This window comes from Corapipo altera, unplaced genomic scaffold, assembly GCF_003945725.1.
Source record: "Corapipo altera isolate COAL_440 unplaced genomic scaffold, ASM394572v1 2b, whole genome shotgun sequence".
Classification (NCBI taxonomy): Eukaryota; Metazoa; Chordata; class Aves; order Passeriformes; family Pipridae; genus Corapipo; species Corapipo altera.
In genome coordinates this window covers 4,720,272-4,741,771 of record NW_020884874.1, presented here as the reverse complement: position 1 = coordinate 4,741,771, position 21,500 = coordinate 4,720,272, and the positions used below count along the sequence as shown (strand labels likewise).

General features: G+C 34.1%; 1 protein-coding gene across 2 annotated transcripts in view; it reads left to right on the top strand.

Moving 5' to 3' along the window:
- Positions 1–21,500, top strand: part of ASCC3 (activating signal cointegrator 1 complex subunit 3) — a 266,716-nt gene that overhangs the window by 126,433 nt on the left and 118,783 nt on the right. For both annotated transcript variants that reach the window (XM_027632616.1, XM_027632609.1), the window contains exon 14: positions 11,352–11,486. In XM_027632616.1, the coding sequence (XP_027488417.1) occupies positions 11,352–11,486 (135 nt within the window). The remainder of the gene's footprint in view (positions 1–11,351; positions 11,487–21,500) is intronic.

Sequence of the window (21,500 nt, the reverse complement as noted above, 5' to 3'; positions counted from 1 at the left end):
TTTTATGAATTTGCATTGAATCATTAAAACAAGAAAAATCAAACTTAATCCCAGATTAAGTTTTCATAGCCTAAAATTATATTTAAACAAAGTAATACATGGTTACATCTTGATCCAGTTGGCCTTTTGTGGATGACCTAAGTGTTAAATTATAGATGTACGGCTTACAAGTATGGTCAAGACAACTTGACCAGTCTTGCAGCCATATGCAATAACTTTTACTGACTCTATGTTAAAAGCTGTTTTTCAAACATGATTCTGCAGACCATTAGCAATCCAGAAGATTGTGGATGTCTGTGGATTCCTGTCAGCTCCATATTGTTTTCCACTAAGAATTCAATGACAAGATTAAATAATACTCCAGAAGACATGTTGAGTATTGTTAGTGGTTCAAAGCTTTTGAAAATTCTTGCCCTGTAGCCTTGAAAGAAAATGATCTGTGTGCTTAGTTTAATATAATAGATAGTATCAACTAATAAACTACCTGATTATTGTCAAAGCATATGTAAATTCAAAATGTAACAAGGCAGCTACTGTCCACCAAGACCTTAGGCCTGTCACAGAGTTTTAACAGTTGTGATTAGAGAATCCAGTTAGTGGGTTTTAATTTGAAATATGCAGGATGCTGTAGAAAATAAGGTATTTTGAGGAATCCATGAGGATGAGCAATAAATTTTCACTAAGATGCATTAGGAAATTCCTTTGACTTTTTACTTCTAATCACTTTCCAGGGTATGAAGTTTCTCACATACACGACAGTGTGGTACTGATAGTTTTCTTTGTGGCTACTGAAAAGATGGTTCCAGAATATATTACATTTGTATACTTGCATGCATTTTAGTCAGGAGGTATTTATGACATACTTATTTAGGGTAGGATATTTTGAGAAGGACTAGGTATATAAAGTATGGCTTTAGGAGAGAGATACTCTTTGTTCTAGCACAGTTTACTACCATTAGCAAACTGTTGCATTATTTAAATTCTTCATAAATTTATTAAGTTTCATATTAAAAACATTGCTTATACTTGAAAACAATTCTTTGCTTTTCTGATGATCTAGAGAACTTGTTGATTAGGAGCAAAAATCTGGATAAAAGTCTGTTTTTAAATTGGTACTGATAAGAAATAAACTAGAGCACATAAAAATTCTGTTCTTTAATTGTTTAGTAAGTTTATGTTACTGGATCGTACAAAACCAGAAGGTAAAGAGACTGACATGGAAATTTTCTTAATCTTCTTTTACTTAAGTAAAAGGAATGGGAATGATATAAAGGTTTTCTCCAGTATCCTCCAGGTTCCTTTCCTTTAGGAAAGCTGAATAGAATCTGCTTATCACTACTGACTCCTGAGTTATTTGTGCATATTATGAATGGTATGCATGTAATTATAAATAGATTTGAAAACATAAGAAGAGAGACAGTAGACATAACTCGTATTCTGGAGTGATATTTGTTAAAAATGTAATTTATTATAATGTAGAAACATTTTATTGTACAAAGTCAAAATAGTTAATGTCAAAACAGGACAAAGGGAAATACTTGAAACAAATTATTGCATGATCTTGTTTTTTGAAAAAAAAATGCAGTGAAAAGACACTCGTAATTTTGAAGAATAATTGTCGTTCAGGTTCATTGGCATCTGCAAAAATGCAATTATTAACTGCCTAATGACATATATTTGCATAGTAATAGACTAGCTATTCCTGCCTAATTTTCTCTACAAGAATAGTTATTGCTATTTCTATTCTATCCTGTCAATTAAAATTCAGAATAATTTCTACTACCTATAGGAGTCAGTAAAGCATTGTTTGTTTGTCTTATTCTAATTTGCCCTCTGCTTTAATTTTCACTCTATTCATTTTTCCTTTGCAATTTGCAATATATTTGGATAATGCTACAAATGGAAGATAGCATAGATCCCATTATACTGTTCTGAAACAGTTTTTCTTTAGTGTCCAGAATCCATATTTAAGCTTGATTCCAAAACTGAGTATTTATTTTATGTCATCTAATATGATTAAAAATATAATAAAAGAATATTGTAAACACAAGGGCTTGCATTTTTAAAAGTATTTAGTAATTTAAAACTTGCTGATGTGCATTAAATCAGACAAACCATTTCCACATTAGTGGAAAATGTATGTAACTGCTGTACAAAGATATAAAGACAGAGTCATGACATTTCATATGGGTACTTTTTACTCAGAAGCATCCTCCCATTAGTGCTGCTGCATACACACTGGCTTTTCTTCAGTGTAAAAGTTTGATGCTATCAGAATCTCCTGTTTTAATGCTAGAGGCTCAATGTCAAACTTACGGGTCCATAACTCTTTTATCAACGACTTTGAAAGGAAATGACACCAACCCCCTATATCTTTCAATTTTAGTAGTGGCAGAGGACACAATGTCTCGTTTTACATGAGCATGGTGCCTCTCTGAAATGCCTCTCTCTGGGTGCCTCTCTGAAATGCCTGTGCACTACTACATGCAGCATATGGAACTAAAGGGAGAAATCAGGGGTCTGCATCCAGTTGCTGAGCTAAGACCGCATTGAGATCAGAGATGTGATATGATGCCTCACATGACTGAGTGCTGCAATGGGTGGAAACGGAATCTTGAGTAAGGTCAAAGTTAGGGTGGTGAGAAACTTGCTTGTATGTACAGCAGGGATACCTGGACCTCTGTCTAGGGATGGCTAATAAGCCACCTGAGAGAGTAGGAGGAGGATTAGCCAGCAGACAGACATGAGCAACATTATTGGGGGATTTTGTTACAGGCACTCTGACCAGGAATAAAGTAAATGAGGCCTTTTTCAGATAACTAGAGGAAGCCTCATGTTTGTAGTCCATGGTCTTTCTGGGGGACTTTACCATCCCAATATCTGCTGAAGAGACAACACAGCAGGGCAGAAGCAGTCCAGGGAGTTTCCAGAGCGCATTGATGACAACTTCCCGCACAGATGACTGAAGCTGTTGAAGGTTGATGCTGTACTGGGGCTTGTACTTACGAAAAAAAATAAAAGGAAAGGTTGAGGATCTGAATGCTGGCATATGTTTTGGTTGCAGTGACCATGCATGATGGAGTTCAAGATTCTGATGGAGGAAACAAGGCAAAATCTGCATTGTCCTGGCTGCAGGACAGCACTTTGGCCTTTTCAGAAATCTCCTGGGAAGAATCCTATGACAGGTGGTGCAGGAGAGCTGGGGGATTTTCAGGGATCAGATCTACCAAGCTCAAGAATGGTCCATCCTAATGTACAGGAAATCAAGCAAAATGACCCAGAGTCAGTCTGGATGAGAAAGAAGCTCCCGACAAAACTCAAACATTAAAAGGAAGCATACAGGAGGTTAAATCAGGGAGAGGAAACCCAGGAGTAATACAAAGAAAGATGATGGTATTTCAAAATGTGTGTGATAGAGCCTTTTTTATGGATAGATTTAGAACAGGCAAAGCAAAATGTATGAAGGGCCAATAGGAAAAAAATAAAGTAGTTCCAATGTCCTTACCATAACTCTTTACAAGGAGTTTCATGAATGGCCTGAAGTTGTGTCAGGGGACAACCGCCCCAGAGGGTGGTTGGGCACTGGAACAGGCACCCCGGGGAAATGGTCACAGCACCAAGCCTGACAGAGCTCAAGAAGCCTTTGGACAACGCTCTCAGGCACATGGTGTGATTCTTGGGGTGTCCTGTACAGGGCCAGGAGTAGGACTTAGATGATCCTTGTGGGTCCCTTCCAGTTCAGAAGATTCTGTGATTCATGAGCAATAAAAAAATTAGATGGAACTGTGCAATATGACGTTCATTAGGGTAGTCACATCTTAAGTAAATATACATTTCCACATTAAAAAAAATACAAAAATTGAAATTATAGGGCATGTCTTTAAAATGTGGTATTGTTGTAGATAAATAAATGAGCAACTGCACATTATGATCAAAAAAATATTTGCAAAATGGAGTTGTTGCCCCTTAAAACCTGGTATATCTAAATAGAAAAATAATTAGATAAATAGTGATGTTAAATAGATTTTGTAAATTAGATTACATAGAGATTTTTTAAAAATCTTAGGTTTTGTTTGAACAGGGATGATCAGACGTAATTTATTTGAGTGAATAGTTAAATCGAGATTTAGAGAGCAATTAGTGGTAATCTATCAAGAGTTCAAAATGTATCGCTTTACTGTTCTGATTAGCTGCAGCAATATTATATATTTATTTCTTATTAGTTTATATTTTCTGTTAAAATATTGTATGGTATTGTGTGGCATTGTTCTTCAGCACAGTTTCCTGAATGTTTCTCTTGAATGTAGAGATGTTTTAATGGTGACTGCTGCTGAAAATTTTTTTGGCATTTTTTGACTCCTTGGACTTGAATGAAAATTCCTGTATTCTAATGCACATTATTTAATTGTATGTGATGAGTAAATGCAGCCTGCTTTTAACTCGTGAAGAATTTTTTATAGAAAAGGAAGGATATATAAAATGTGTCATTAGGACTAGTTTGTAGGCAGCTTAGTAATCCAGTTTTCTGTAGTGTTAAAGGAGATCTTAGTATACATGTGAATTATTTCAATATTTCTTTGAAATACAAGATGTACTGACATTAATTAAAATAATTAGCAAATAAATTCAAACTCTCATGTTGCCTTAGTAAGTGATGCAGCCTGTTCACTTTTCCATTCCCATGGTGTTGCTTAATATGCGAAAAAACTTAAATATACAAAATACAAAAATCTGCTGAAGTAGAAGTAAGATTTCTACATTATAGTTATTAAGCTTTAGTATAGGCTAACTTATAAAATTTCTTACTTCATATACTTTATTACTGTTCTTCTAGTTACTAGTTCTGGATAGTTTTTCATGAGTTACTTTCATGAATGATTTAGTGAGAGGAAGGGGAAGTCACATTTATACACTACCATGCTGTCATTTAGATCTGGTAATCATGACATCAAGAACTATTATGGAAGTGTGTGTGTTGGTTTTGCATAGAGTTTATTTATCCTTCTGTAAATGTTGAGCACTGCAATTTGGAACTGTACCTTGGCAGTTAGGGAGAAATCGCAACACAAAAGATAAACAGTTTTATTATTCTTTTGAATAAGGCTAGATGTTAGTGAGTAGTACTTAGTGTAAGAGATAGTTCCATTTAATGATGTGCAAAGGATGATATTTTTAACATAAATAGGTGCCATCAACACTCCTTGGGGAAAAGTGTTGAAACCTTATTAGTGATTGAGTTTTGTAAAATATTTGGAGGAGGTTTCATGCTGACCTTAAGGGAGAAAACATTTGGACAGATTAATCTGATGTTCCATATCCCGAACTGTTCATTTTCAGTAGAAGTAGTACCCAAGATCAAGAACTGGATAGCACATAAAAGAACATATTATAAGGATTTAGCGATGTGAAGCCAAACAGTGTCTTGAGGCTAAAATATAGACACTTGTTTCTTTACTATAAAATTAATATCAACATTGAACTAAATAAATTTATTCTTTCATTTTAATTTCTTTGAAAGATGTGATGCGAAGTGGATGGTAAAACCTAGGCTTTCTGTCTTTGAGTAGAGGTGTTAAGTTAAACAGAGATGCTGAACTCAAACATTCAAGTGACCAGCACTTGATGGAAAGGTACCTGAAAGAGTGTGTGCTTCCCAGAAAATAATTATGCACCATTTTGAACTTATCATAGAGAATATCAGTTTGAAAGACATATTTTCCAGTAGCACAACTTAGTACATCTTTACTGTCCAAGGCAGAAGAAATGTATTTCAAGTACTGGATTATAAATTTTCTGTAATAATTTTTGATATTTTATACTATGTGTATATGTGGTGTGTTTTTTCTTTCTCTTCTAAGTGATAATAGAAGTCCTGCTAGCATCTAGTTACATATCTCTGATAAAAGTACTAGTTCTTGTAGATATTTTTAATAATAGCACACTTTTTACTGCTTTGATGATGCACTAACATATTTCATAAAGATTAAAACCTGGAATATGCAACTCTTGGGGAATGCAGGCAATCCCCATTGTGAATTTTAAACAAAGTGAAAAAGTTTGATTTGTTTTATATTTTGAGAAAATTTTGAGGAGGTAACCTAGCTAGAAACATTTGCTTTCTCCTTTCTTGTATATTTTTTATTATTTAAAAGCTTTAGTTTCAGGAGAGCAACAGCAGACGCTTTCAGCACTAGGGCTATATATACCAGAGCTAGCTTTGAACTGCAGATTACAGATCTAATTACACAGCTTGTAACTGTGGAACCGCTTCTCTCTCTTCTAAATTACTTTTCCTAACTTATTTGCATAATGTAATGCACAGAGATTTTGCCACTGAAATATAATATTCTCTGACACAGTTAGGACAGGCTAAATTAACCCTCCAAAGACTATGTTGTTGTTTTACAACATATTTGGTAAATGCTTACCAAAGTCATCGGGGGGAAAAACATTCAGCAAGATGTTGTATGTCAGTTTTTAGCTAGGGCTGGTTCTTTACAAACATTTGGTGGTGTACAGAGATTACAAGTAAACATTAGCCTTAAGACTGGGCACTTCTAATCAGCTAATAAAGCAGTCTATTTTTTTTGATCACACTGGATGTCTGTCCACCTCTCACTGAGAAGTTCTTTTAATTGTCAACAATTTGTACAATCATTTTAAATTTATTTAGGTGTTGATATGTGATCATGAAATGCATGAAAGCCAATGAATTCAGGTGTGCATTATTACTTTGAAAACAGAGGGAAGTAAATTTTGTAAAGAAATGTGGTACACATCTGAAAATCAGGTATCTGTAAGAAGGGATTCTGGTTAGAGGACAGTTACACAATGCTTGTTTCTTAATTAATGTTTGCACAATAACATCTTAACATCCTTCTGATTGAATGATTGCTGTGGGGTCAGATACTGCCATACATGTAGGTAGAAGTTTAGAGAAATCATAACTGAAGTTTTATCAATTTTGTACAAAGCCTCTGCTAACTGAAAGCAGGAACATATGCGCTTTATTGATTATGCTTGATAAATTTATTGAAACTTATTGACTACAATAATTAAAAGATAAGAGAAAGGGAACTTGGAGCACAAAATGCCATGTGGTCCCAATCCATCTGTCTTCCAGTTCTTGAAGTTCTTGAGTGCCTCTTCCTATCAAAGTTTCTAAAGCTTCTGGCATTGTTTCTAAATGTATATTATGACAGGCAGTGATCAGAAAGGAATATTTTAGTTGTTTTTAGGTAAAAAGCTCCCACTCTCTTTTGAGAACTCTTGACATTCTCAGCAGCAAGAAGAAAATGTGGTGTTTCTCTCAAACATTTTGATTAGTGTTTTCATGGCTTTTAAATATGTATCAGTGATCCTGCTGTTAACAGTGGTAATATTCCTGGGCTTTTAACTGTACCCATTGCACAGTAGTTCTCTTTTGTTTGATCGGTTGTTCTTTTTCCCCTTTTCTTCTTCACTTGGCTGTCCAGTACCCAGGACTCTATGATTTCATTTTTGCCAAGAATTCAATTTTTCTAGGAAATGCAAATTTAATTTATTTATGCTCTTATTTCTTAGGACATTTTTGTCTTTTCTAGGACCCCTCATATCTGTGCTTTTAATATCTGCATTCCTTGAACTCATATGTATCTTATCTGGCATCTCTAGTAGATGACTGTAGGTATATCCAACTGTACAATTACATTATTAAATCTTCCATAGTGCTACATGCTACTTTTTGTAATTTTTTAGATTAACCCTCAAGTTTGTCATAATTTCAAATAAAATTACGGGACAGACTTTGAAAAAGGGTTCAGATTCTTTTCTACTGAGACAAACTGGTTATTGAGTGATATGTTTTTAAGTATGTTAATTGAAAGGAAAGTATTGCTAAAGTAATGCTATGGAGTCATTTTAGCCACTCAGTGGCCAAGATTCAGTTACAGAATATATGTACGTTTATATGTTTGTATAATATTCTATAACAAAGTGTCAGCTATTCGATTTTATTTCCCTATAGAAGTTCTTATTGAGTTTCTGATACTTCTCTATGACTAGAAAAAATAAAATATAAATGCTACTAGTGTACTACTTTTAGCTCAGTATCATCCCCAGAAAGATACTGGATCATGTTTGCTTTCAAGGTAGAATTAAGAGCAGAGAAAAAACCTGAAAAATAACAACAAATTTTTTTCTAATTCTTCAAAATAATATATCCTTACCTTTTTGTTGTTGCTTGTCATCATCTTAGCAGGACTAGGACATCATGGCGACAGCTGAATTCAGAGTAGCAGTTCCTAATGGCTCTGCGTGATTATGACTGGAACTAAGAGGGATTTTCCTCTCACTTAGAGTTTCAGGAATGGATTTTCTCTACAAGCATTGCAGTTACTTTTCATTCATATAATAATTGAAAGAAAGATTTTTCAATCAAGGGCCTATTTTCTACTATCAACTTTTCTGTGACTAGTAGTCTGTGCTCTACTTTGTGTAACTTATTCTCATTTCCTTGTCAGCTTTATTTATTTTTTTTTTCATGTAGCTTGTTAGGTTTGAAGTTACCTTCTAATATGATCCTTTCTGTGTATCTTATTTAAGCAAGCTATAAATAATTATACCCTGGTTAAATATAAGTCTATTGGACATACATACGTAGTTGTGTGCAGATTTTCTTGCTATTTTCTTTGTCTGATTTTATTAGTTCCTTTCAAACTTTGAAAGAATTCCTGCTTGCGGCTGATCTTTTAGCTTTGTCCTTCCAGCCATATAACTCCCACCCACCCCAAAAAATTCAGTCAGACACACTTTATTTGGTCTTTGATTCAGAATTTTAAAAAAGTCAGGAGACCAGTAAGATATTTAATAATTTTATGTCAAAGTGTGCAGAAATATTTTAGTCTAATATGTTTGAACTTAACTAATATTAATGCTGTGTAAACACCATTCTCATAGTTGCCATTTTAGATTGAAGTCACACGTAAGGATTTCAAATTAAATTTAATCTAAAAGACTAAAATACACTGTAAAATGAATCACCAAACCTATCTTGTGGTTAAATCATAAAACCCCTTGCTCTGCATGCGACTCTTTTTTTTTTCCCCCAAGTAATCGACATGCCAAATGTTTTTGCACTTCCTTACTCAGGAGCTTCAAAGTTACCTGGATAAGAAGGATCATTCCTATTTCACCTTAATGCCTGATACTGTATTTCCTTGGTTTCTCAACTTTCAGAATTTAGCTATTTTCTGAAGATTAGTTTTTAGTCTATTTGGCAAAGAATCAAATGTTAATATAACTGCATTTAAAAAGAAAACAAATTAGTAGACTATAAAATCAAATTGATTTTGAAAGTGATTTTCTTCCATAAAACCTGTTGATATAGAGTTTATAATAAATGCGAATTCACTGAAGAAGATATGGTGGATCTGTTAATAATAAAAAATTGTTTTTTGGAGTAGTTACATATTTTTATTCAGACTTTCTGTAGAAAAAAACTACAAAAAATTTAAATAGACAAGTAACCTTAAATAATTAATGGAGAAGGGGCACACACTGTACTTTTTTTATGTTGTGGTTCTCTTTTTAAAAAATATTTTGCCAAACTGTGACTTGTATCTGAGAACATTTCTACCAGTATGAAAGCTAATAATTGTATGAGCCACAGTGCCATCAGTGCTGGAAAATTATCAAATAAGTTAAAACAGGTAAGGAGTAATTGCTCCTTGCAACAAATAATTATGTCCACATTGTTTCTCTTTTTATATCTTTTCTGTATTGGTACCTGAAATAATTTGCTTAGGTTTAATTATGAATTTATAGATTATATAAATTCCCAACAGTTATGTCTTCTTTTATATAAAATTATATGTATATTATAAATTTATAATTAAATTAGGAATTTACAAATTAAGAACAAAGGTTATAACTAGTTTAATTATATCCTAAATGCTGCTACTTTCTTAATAGTGTTTCATTTAAAATAATTCAGTTATATACTGCAAGTTTCTACAAGAATGGTGGTGCCTAAATTAAACCCACAATTCTCAGAAATTTGACATATCTTAAATTCAACTGAAACTATCTTAAAACAGAACTGTAACTCCATGGTTACATTTTTAATGAAAATTACATCAACTTGCAAAATGATGTTTGCTGTTTACTCAAGAGCCAGGTACTCAAACTTTTCATTTGTGAGTTTTAAGACCACAGAAATTGTCGTACTTGGTCAAACTGAAGAGGTGACTGACCAATTACGTGTGGTTAATCTAAGCAAACCTCAGACAATACAAAGTGCATAGGGGGACAATATAGAGTGTTTTCCATGCTGTACCTTTCCCAACAGTATGTGATTAACAGACATTCAGAACTGTTATTACACTGGAATTGAATGGTATTTAACCACTTTTCCCTATCTCTACCAATCAGGGTGAATACTGATGCTATGATTCATCTTAAATGTGCCTCGCAGTGAACTTTAATATCAGTTTATATTGCTTCATGTACATATGTAAAGGAATAAGAATTAACATCTCATTGCTGTGTCTTGGTTCAGATACCATATGTGATTACCACTCAACTCTTAGTTAATACATTCAGGGAAATGTCCAATCTTTCTAAGGTAATCTACTGAGTGATAGTATGGTTTAATACCCATAATCATATCTGTTACATTAAAAATTGTATTCTCATATGTGTTTTTCATTTGTTAGTGCTTCATTTCATTCTTCTCTTTGATTGTCCAGTGGATTGGCACTGCAATATCCTTCTGAAGCTCTTTATAATCAGTTTGTGTTTCAGCTGTCCTACCATCAGGATGTTTATCACCTCACTGTTTGCTTTCCAGATCATTTAGAGTGTGAAAAATAACAGAACTCTTTACTTCAATGTTAATCTCACTACTTTGTGAAGATGAACTATTTATTGCCAACAATTGACCCCCCTTTTTTTAAGACTTGTCATGGCTACTTCTTCTAACAACCACACTACAACTCCTCTCTTCCGGTGCTTGTGATATGTTTACATTTCTGCAGGAGCGCTCATTGGACAGAACTCCAAAACTTCCAGGGGTTTCCACCCCTGGGGGTTACCACTTTTCAGCCTCTGGGGGAAAACAAGGTCCAAACCACTACAACACTAAAGAATTTTAAAAAAATACAGCCTTCTCAAAAGCTCTTTGAAAGAGAATATTAAATACATAGGCAGGATGATCCTTTAATTTCCCTTAAGTGACATTAGTTTTCATCAGTACATCATGTATTAACTAGGTTTTGTCATTAGCATAGGGAATATTTTGTAATTAAAGTGTTCTTATTATTTGATTAAGACTTTTTTTATTTCTCATTGGCCCTCTTTCTCTCTATCTAAAGGTAATGGTGTTCGTTCATGCTAGAAATGCTACGGTACGAACTGCTATGGGTCTTCGAGAAAAAGCAAAAAACAATGGTCATATTTGTCACTTCTTGTCACCCCAAGGATCAGAATATGGTCAAGCTGAAAAACAGGTAAGTGAATAATTTGCACTGATAGTCTTTTCAGTCTTGGAACTGATGTTTTCACAAGAGAATCCAAGATGGGAATAGATGAAGCATTTTTGAGCTTCTGGGAAGATATATTTTGCTTTGAAGAGTCATGTGAAATTGCTGCATTGAATAGGGGAACAGAAAAAGTAATGATGAAGGAAGAGGAAAGTCCTGTTACTTTCAGTTCATTAAGAAAAAGCTAAAAATTGGTTCTGTTTTATGCAACTTGAACTACTTGACAGTAAGGTTCATGTAATTTGCAGTTCAGGAAGTCCCTAAACCACCAGTTTCAAGGAATATGCCAGTATTCCTGCTGAAAGAATATTTCCAGAAAATTCTTAATTCTGTATTGTATGTGGCATTTACATTTGCTGATATTAATTGAGGGCTGAAGATGAGAGTTAGGAGTGTCTTATTAACATCCCCTGAAAAATAATGTTCTCTCGCCTCAACTGATTTCTCCCTGAGAACATAGAGGAGATACTTATTCATTGTAAAAAGTTTAATGTACATATGACATACCTTTTATCACTGGGAAATATATTGATAAACTCTTAAATCTTTTGGATCCCTGTGAATTAAAATTTAATGAGGGTTTTAGGTTCTTGTGTGTGTCTTTAGTTGTAATAAATATGTTACCTTATTTTATACCTTTGAAGAGAATGTGGAAAGATTCATTCAGTCTTAGTAATTATGAATGGAGCATAGATGTTACAGATTTCTGAAATGTAGAGATATCTGAAATGCAAAATCAGAAAACTTTGTTCTTTTTGTCAAGATGCGTCTGAGAGCTATAATAAATATTTTAAAACTATGCTCTTATAAGTTATGTCCTTACATTTCATAAAATAGCATATTAAAAGGCCTTATTTTTTCTAGTGGATGCTAGTACCTGCTGCATTATAAAAATAACATCAAACCTAAACCTGGAGACCCCATGTTTCTACACCAACACTGATAATTAATGCTGAACTTTTTTTTCATTAGATTTCTTAGAAAAAAATCTGAAACTCTTTGTTTATTAAAAATATTAGTTTTTTAATGCTAATACAAGAAAAAGATTAAGCTACTGAAAATACCAGTACTTATTTAGATGGCCAAAATTATTGCTAAATTTAAGAAAAATTATATGCTTAGTTCAGCAGTGCATATTATGTGAGGTATCTGTCAAAGAAATATTCATCCAACTCACTGTGTATTTCAGTGAAAACTGCTCCTGTATCTTTTGTTTTACTTTTCATTCTGGGATTAAATGAATTAGAAGACATATTCTTATGTTGATAGAAACCACAAAACTGTCACAGAGGAATGTTCTAAACCTATTAGGAATACCAGTTATTGCTGCCTGTGGTTAAGTAGTCATTTAAGGTATTATTTATAGTTCAAATTAAGAGTGGTAGATAAGATGACCTATACGTTGGCTGACTGCATATCTGAAATAACTTTTTTCTAAGGGTATTTATGCATCACAATGGAATCCAGAGAATACTGAATAAAACAGAAAATTTCCCTGCTCTTTTTTCTGTCCCCTTCTAGCATCTGTTCTAAACCAAATTTTGTGTTGTTTGAGGTTTGTAGTTCCGAATGTTGATCTGTGAGAAAGATTGTAGAAAAGTTGACTTTGCTTTAGAAGATACTTATAGAGTTTAATGGCAGTTACTATTGAGTGTTGAGTGTCTGTTGGTAAGAATCAGGAGGGGGGGCCAACAGGGCAGATATCCCGATGGGAACCCCCCAACTAGGATGAAGAAGCAGAGGAAATATTCTATAAGCAGCTGGGAGAAGTCTCACAATTGCTAGCCCTTGCTTTCATGGGGGACTTCAACTGACCAGATGTATACTGGAAATACAACACAGCAGAGAGGAAGCAGTCTAGGAGACTCCTGGAATGTGTGGAAGATAACCTCTTGACACAGATTGGTTTGCAAACACCAAATTGGGCAGTAATGTTGATCTGTTTGAGGGCAAGAAGGCTTTGCAGAGTGATCTGGACAAGCTGAATTGATGGGCTGAGGCTACTTGGATGAGGTTCAATAAGCCAAAGTACTAAGTCCTGCATTTGGGTCACAACAAGCCCATGCAGCACTACAGGCTTGTGGAGGAGTGGCTGGAAAGCTGCCCAGAGGAAAAGGACCTGGGGATGCTGGTCAACAGCCAAACATGAGCTGGCAGTGTTCCCAGGTGGCCAAAAAGGCAAATTGCATCCTGGCTTGTATCAAAAATAGTACGACCAAGCAGGACCAGGGCAGTGATTGTCTCTCTGTACTCAGAACTCACGGCTGCACCTTGGATCCTGTTGCCCCTCACTCCAGAAGAACACTGAGGCACTGAATTGTATCCAGAGAAGGGCAACGGAGCTGGTGAAGGGTCTGGAGTACAGGTCTTATGAGGAGAGACCGAGGGAGCTGGGTTTGTTTAGCCTGGAGAAAAGCAGGCTCAGGGGAGACCTCATCACTCTAGAAGTGCCTGAAAGGAGGTTGTAGCCGGGTGGAGGTCAGTCTCTTCTTTCGGGTAACAAGTGACAGCATGAGAGGAAATGGCCTCAAGTTATGCCAGAGAAGGTTTAGAAAAATTAGGAAAAATTTCTTCTCTGAAATAATGCTCAGGCATTGGAACAGGATGCCCATGGACGTGGTGGAATCACCATCCCTGGAGGTATTTAAAAGGTGTGTAAATGTGACACTTGGGGGTCTGGTTTAGTGGAGAACACAGTGGTGCTAGGTTAACAGTTGCACAGTTACAATAGCAAAAATGTTTTGCCCAAAAGTTTTAGGGACATGTATGCTATAAAATGTAATGGAATAAGCATGAGTCGTATTGTGAGGAACCGTTTCACATGGAATAATATAGCCAGAGACTGTATTTCTCATTATTCTACCTCAGAATCTTAGGAAGGTAAACTAATAAATACTAATTAAAATAATCAAAAGATTCCCAACAATATCCCACTAAATTAAATGATTATTTTAATGCTTAATTAATTTCACTGGGAATTCCCTGAAATATTTAAAGACTGTCACTATAAGAAGCATAGTCATTGTATGAAAGATGTTATTATTCTCCACTGGAAATGCCTGAATATTTTATTTCAATTTTTTTTTTTTAATGAAATATGTAAACATTACGACAAGGACTCTTTAAATACAGAATAGTATGAAGCACAGCATGTACCATGTTGGCTAGGGTTTTTTTCTTGGTATGTCAGTGTTTTTTGCAGTAAGTAATACCAGATTTGTGACACTAGTAAGGAAGGATTCTCTTCTGATTTCTTTCTTAAGCACATTTGAAATCAGGGTGTTTTTAAATAAACTCGTTGACTATTCCTTAAAGTAGTTATCTTATCGGGAGATCATATGGTACCTGCCAAAATAACACTTTCAATCAGCTGACTGTTCCCAGTAACCCTTTTCCATAAGAAAGTGAACTGTTGGTTGCCAGAATTTGACCAGCTAAGGATATCCTCATTTTGGCTGGCCTCTTTCCTGTCTGCTCTTCAGCTTGAGCAGGAGTCATAGTACTGTAAAATGAATTTTAAAAGGTCTACTAGTCTACACTACATCAAAAAGAAAAACCAGACTGGAATAGCACTGCCTGAAGCATGTACAATACACATCTACATTCAGGTGACATGAAAGTGTAGACGTTTTCCCATACACTGGTAATTCTCATGCTGGAGAGATTTACTGGCTAAGGTAAGAACTTCAGTACCACATAGGTGTGCAGACAGAGCCTACCATATATAGGCTTAAGTGACTGTCATCAGGAATTATAACTGTACAGTTTTCTAGCATTAAAATTGTCAGAAAAACAACCGTTCTTATTGCAGCCAACTGTGGTTCTAAGCAGAACAAGTCAGAGTCATAGAAATACTGCAGAGACACACTAATGGATTCAGAGTTTTTGTGGACATGAAGGAGCAGATGTTGTGAAATGTTTATAATGTAATGTAGGGAACTGAGCAAGGCACACATTTCTGTTTGAGTTCCAGCAACAATTTCTAACATGTATATAGCCATGACGTGTAATTTTTCATGTCTGAGTCAGCCTACCTTGTGCTCTGGACCTATGATCTTACACTAGGTCTCTTCACTGATTTAAATTTTTTCACTGAGGAAGTTCTTATTTATTTAAATAAATACCAAATTGTTGTTGGGGTAGATCAAGCTACTCAGTAAGTCTTTCAGTGGCAAACTTACGGTGGCCAAGAGAATATACTGGGAAGAGCATTGATACATGCTGTTCGTTAGGCATTTGCTGTTCAGAGAGACTATTACTCTGGACAGTGAGTTTGACCTGGCACAGCAGTTCTTATGCCTTATAAATAAGATACATTTTATGCAATAAATTGAGTATTAACATGACAAAACACATGACTTGTAAGAGCTTTTTAGGGTTCTTTATAACATCCATTTCATCAAACACAACCTGGTTTCCTTGTTCCCTGATATCTCAGAGCTCAACCTGTATGTGAGCAAAATGGTGCTGTGGAACGGGTCTGTCCTTGTAAGCATTTACCGCTCCTTCAGAGTGCTTCTGATTTCCAAACTGTACCTTTAATCAGTATGATCATATTTTAAATTTTTGATCACTGGTACAAATATGAAATATCCATGGATCAAACTGGATCTCTGAAGAAACTCATTGACATTCTGTCATGTCAATGTTTCTATATACAATTAATTTTTTGGATCATCATTGCATGATTTTAATCTCATTAATAAATGAAATTCATTTTATATAGTACTAAATTCCCAATGTCTATCATATAAATGAAATTTGTCAGATGTCTAACTGTATTATATCAATGCTGTGTGATGCAGAGTGATTAATTTAAACTTTATAATGATGATATCATGTTTGTCTGACAAGAGCTATCTTGTATAAAGGGATGTTTATTGGCACCATTCCCAAAATTATCAGACTACAGGCCATTCAGTCTTACCATTTCATTTGACATCAAATTTAGCAATACCTGGCAGAGAATAATCTTGATAATGTAATACAATCCTTATTTTGTATTCTGTATGCAGTGTTCACTGTAATGGATGAATAACATGTTTAGAATCATCTCAAATCCAGTGTATGACTTACAAAAATAATTCCCAAATCATGGATATTCTAGTCTAGACACAGCAAGTGGAAATGAAGGCTACTTCACAGGACAAACCAAAATAATAGAATAGTTAAAAGCATTGTATTCTTTAACACCCTTAAAAATGTGAAAGCAATTTTACCAATCCTCTTAATTATCTGTCAAACGTTTTTAAAGTATTAGAAATTAATTTTTAGAGAGCATTTATCAAATATTTAATGTGTAATCATTTGCCTGACATTTAATTATTTCAGAGCAATCCTCATTTTATTTTTGTTTTACTAATAACGTATCTAATATTTGATATGTCATTAAAAAACCTGTAAAAATAAAATGAGGATATGTATTCAAATACATTAGACTATATTAAATGCCAAACATATTGAAGTTTCCTATTTGTTTTATAATTGCTCCATTTTTTTACTTTTGAAAAATGTTTGCTAATTATCTCTCAGAGAATGGAATGAAGCTCCCTGTATTTCTTTCATGGGGTATTTTATTCAGTAGTCCTGCTTAAAGGTCAGAGACAAAATTCGTGATAAGATGTGGTCCTAACAATTGAGGGATTAAAGAAAAATGTGTTTTGTATAGAGTAGTTCTACTGTTTTAATGAATCCTGACCTGTGGAATTCAGCATTGTTATTTAGATGGATACTTAGGTTTTGGGGAGGCCTATTTACACAGAGATGTAATGTAAACAATAGGAAAATGTTGCCTTCAGGTTTTTTTAGCAGTATTCTTGTGTATTAGAATTAAGTGTTAACTATTGTAAAATGAAATAAAAAGTTGACAGAAACAATAAACAATTTCTTTTTGCTTTTGTTTTTCCTGACCTTTAGAAAGGAAGAAGATATGAAGTTTGATGTATATTTCTATTATTATGATAGTTACTTTTTTACATGTCACTCTAGAAATTGTATTTGCACAGCTTTACGTTTGTAGTTCTGTTTTCAATTTGAAGCACTATGTACTCCTCTGTATTGTTTACAGTCTACTGGAATTTTCTCGTGTTTTTATTATGAATCAGAAAGTATAAAATGTGTGGTATAGATTTAATTCTCTTATCAACTGTATTTCTGAAAATCAGTCTCTGGTCCAAGGATTTAATTTTTGTTGACTTGTCTCTCAGGCTCTGATAGTTACAGCACTGGGGTAACAAGTAACAGTCTTCTGCTGTCCTGTGAAAAATAAAATGGACTTTTTTTTCCCTCTAATATGCGGGCTTGATTGTATATTCTGTTTTATCTATCATAAGCATCAACTTGATATGCAACAATGCTTAGTTTCATCCTGTTTATCACAGGAAAGCCACCTCGTGAATATTTTTTCTACTTCCAGAAGCTGCACTGCTTTAGTTCTGGGTCTCCTAGAAGCAAAATGGGTTAGCAAACCTTCTTCTGGAATGATCTCTGAGGTTGCAAATGCAGCTGACAAGGGTGCTTATATTTTTCTTCTAGGAACTACTAAAAGATGTTTTATGCTTTTGTACACAGCTTTACAGCAATTCAGAGAGTTATTCAGGTTAAAATCAGTAATGGATTTCAATACTGTAAATTTAAGATTTAATACCTTTTCATACTAATCCTTCATGGAAATGCTCTGATAAACTCCAGGATAATGTGTTGCCTATAGCATCCCCTTTCATTGTTGACAAAATTTTCTATTAAATAGTAAATGTGCTTAGTAAGATCATTTGAAACTGTTGTCATATTTTTAATATGATTAAGCTTCTCTCCTTGAATGAGGTCTACCACAGTCTTCTACAAGGTAGTGCAGTATTTGCATTCAGTAAATTCAGATCTTAAGGTAAATAATTTTTTAAAATTCAAAGTGGTATTGTCTAAAAGAATCTAAGATGCTTTTTCTTACAACCAATCAAAATACACTGAAACTTCTTTCTCTCTGGGATATGGAAAGAATATTAGGCTAATAGAGGTTCCTTTATGTCAGTCAGCTTACCGTTATGAGTAGTTCTAACAAGTTATTTGGTTGATTCTGCAGTCATAGAGGTTTGCACAGTCAGTAACAGCATATGTATATGATTGTAACATTTATTGGCATATATGTTGATATTACTGTAAAGCTAACTGATTTAAATATAAATAAGTGAATGTATTAAAAGTACTTTTTACTATTTTCCTTTGCATTCTTAACTATTCTTATATAAACATTTGTAATCTCATTGTCTTTCTTGAAAATTGAACTTCATTCTGGACACTAAGACAGAAAAACCATGCAACATACTTTTTTCCTTTGACTATGAAAATCTCCTTCAGTTAGCTGCGAGAATATTTTTAAGATGTAACCCAGATCAAAAAGAAAAAGTTTGCCATGGGTTTTCCCAGTAGTTATTAATCAATAGCTTCCCTGGATAAGAGGATTTCAGCTTGAAATTTCATTTATTGTATAAAGTATATGTGGATATCAAATAACTATATTGATAATGAAGAAACAAATTTTAAACTTCAAAAACATTTGGGAGGGAAAAGCAAAACCAAAACCAGTATGATTGTCTTCCTATTCACAGCTTTGGAGGACTGCACTTTTCCACTTCAGCAGCACAGCCTACTGCCTACTTTTGATTTTTACCGCTGCTTGTTTTCATGTCAAGAAGTTCAGGTGCATATTAAAAATATGTGAGGCATCTTAAGAGGATAAAGCTCCCTTTTCTCCATTTTGTTCTGTATTTAACCGGTTCAAAGGCTTGCAATATCTGGTCAGTTGTGAGCACTCCAGCAAGAAGAAATTATAAGATAATATTAAGGTCAGCATAAGTGCTCTCTGCCCTAGCTTTTTTTCAGCCCTTCCCCAAAGAACTTGGTTGGCTCAGCCTGTTTTCAGCTGCTTTCAATCCATAGGGATTGTCTCAGGCAAAAAAAAAAAAAAGCTTAATTTACTGCTAACCTCTAGTCTTGCTTCCTTTTCCAAAATGTGCCAGTTTGTTCTTGGCTGCAATGTGTAATCTTGTGCAATATGTTCACAGTGAGACTGTAGACAATAATATTTTTCAGGCACCTTTCCTTTATAAGATGCACTAAACTGTACTGACAAATGATTCTGATCATATGCAATTTAAATAGCTTAGTATGGAAGCCATACGCTGACTAGAAAATACTGTTTAGAGAGATCCTATCTACTTAGGAATCCACTTGCCAGGAAATAGTGTAGCTGCAGTAGTTATTAGTAATGAAGAGTAATGATTGAATAGTTAATAAGAATTTGTGGGGTTTCTGCATTGTACATTGACAGTCGATGCTGCTTGTCGATCTTTGTATTTCATGATAATTACACTGTTCTCCAACAGGCTTGATACTGTTCAGTGATTAGCATTCTGTTAGAAACTGTATTTGATTTCTTTTGCAGTAACTAAAGACAGTAAAATTTTGCAAGGTCCAATACTTGATTTTAGTTTTTTCTCTAGCATCACACTTGACTTAGAAGTCTCTTAAATGCTGTTCTTTGGGGTTGTAAATGAAGGATGTAGTGTGTTGGTTTTCTTAAGCAGTTGGTGATTGCTTTAAAGACTTAGGCCATCAGAGAGCACCCTTTGTAGTTGTCTTTACTGAAATAAAATTCAGAACAAAACCTGTAGTTCACAGTTATCCTGTAGAATAAATATATGTGCTTTCTTCTGGGATTGCTTGAAGTTTTTCCTTCAGAATAGCACTGTTAGTTGACCATGTTCCTTTTGCTCCCTGAGGATTCATGTAAAGTTATTTTTTTTATGCTGTAAAAAAAAATAAATGTATAGGACATCTTTAGACTGTCAATTTTTTTAAAATTTAAGTTTTTGACCCATTATAATTGAAAAATACATATTCATAAACACCTGCAGTGATAGAAAACATTACTGCAATATTGGAAACTGTCTCACAATGTCTCCTTGAAAACATGTTTAGAATAAGTACAAGTAAATAAATTCACCAAGGTACATTTAGATGTTTGATTCAGTTTCTCATTTAGAAAACATAATTTTCTTAACAGATGGAGAAAAATATTAAATTTTGATTCATATTATTGATTTCATTTATTTTCAAAATAAGAAAGCTTATCAAATGCAGTTTAGTTTCATTATGGTTTGATGGAATTGTTTAGCTATCTATGTTCACTGTTTCAGTTGTCCCCCACTTTCCACTTCCAACTCCTCCAAATACCATCATTTAGGCAAATTTGATTGGGCTTTTTAACTATTCCTTTAATTTATTTGCCCAAGATTTAGAGTAGATCAGAACTGGGCAGAAGCAGTTGTGCATTGAAGCTTGCAATGACATCTATAAAAAACGATTTGTGAAATAATAAGTAAAATGAGCACACACTTTTAAGAATTTTAAATGAGTAATTAGAAGGGGGAGTGATTTAAATTTGGTCCACATTCCATGAATTCTGCATACTGAGAGCCGGAAGTGCTTTGGAGAAAACAAAACAAATTAAGCATACTTCCAGAAAGATGTGAAGATTTTTGCTAGAGAACTGCCAAATATTTATTTCTTTTTCCAGTTTAAATTGAATTACTTAAATAGTCACTCTCTGTTTTTTAGCATATCCTCTATATCTTTTATGTTATCAACACTTCTCCATAATTAGGAACTCAGAAAATATAGAAGCCTCAGTATCTGCAACATTAGTTATATCTTCTAGTTGGTTTGAATTCATCTAAAGGTCCTTTGAAATGGAATTTCAAAAGTCAGCCAAAAATCAGAAGAATCCCTGCTTGTTGGTAATCATTGCCATGGAGAAAAGCATTGTTATTGCATAAAACCACAAACTGCTATGCTTTAGAATGTATAGATACCACTGCATATTACCTTTATCAAAATAAAGGTAATTTTGCCTAAATTTGCCAGATCTCTTTTGAACAACTCAGTTATTTCAGAAACCTCTTTTTATTGCATCAAAACCAACAG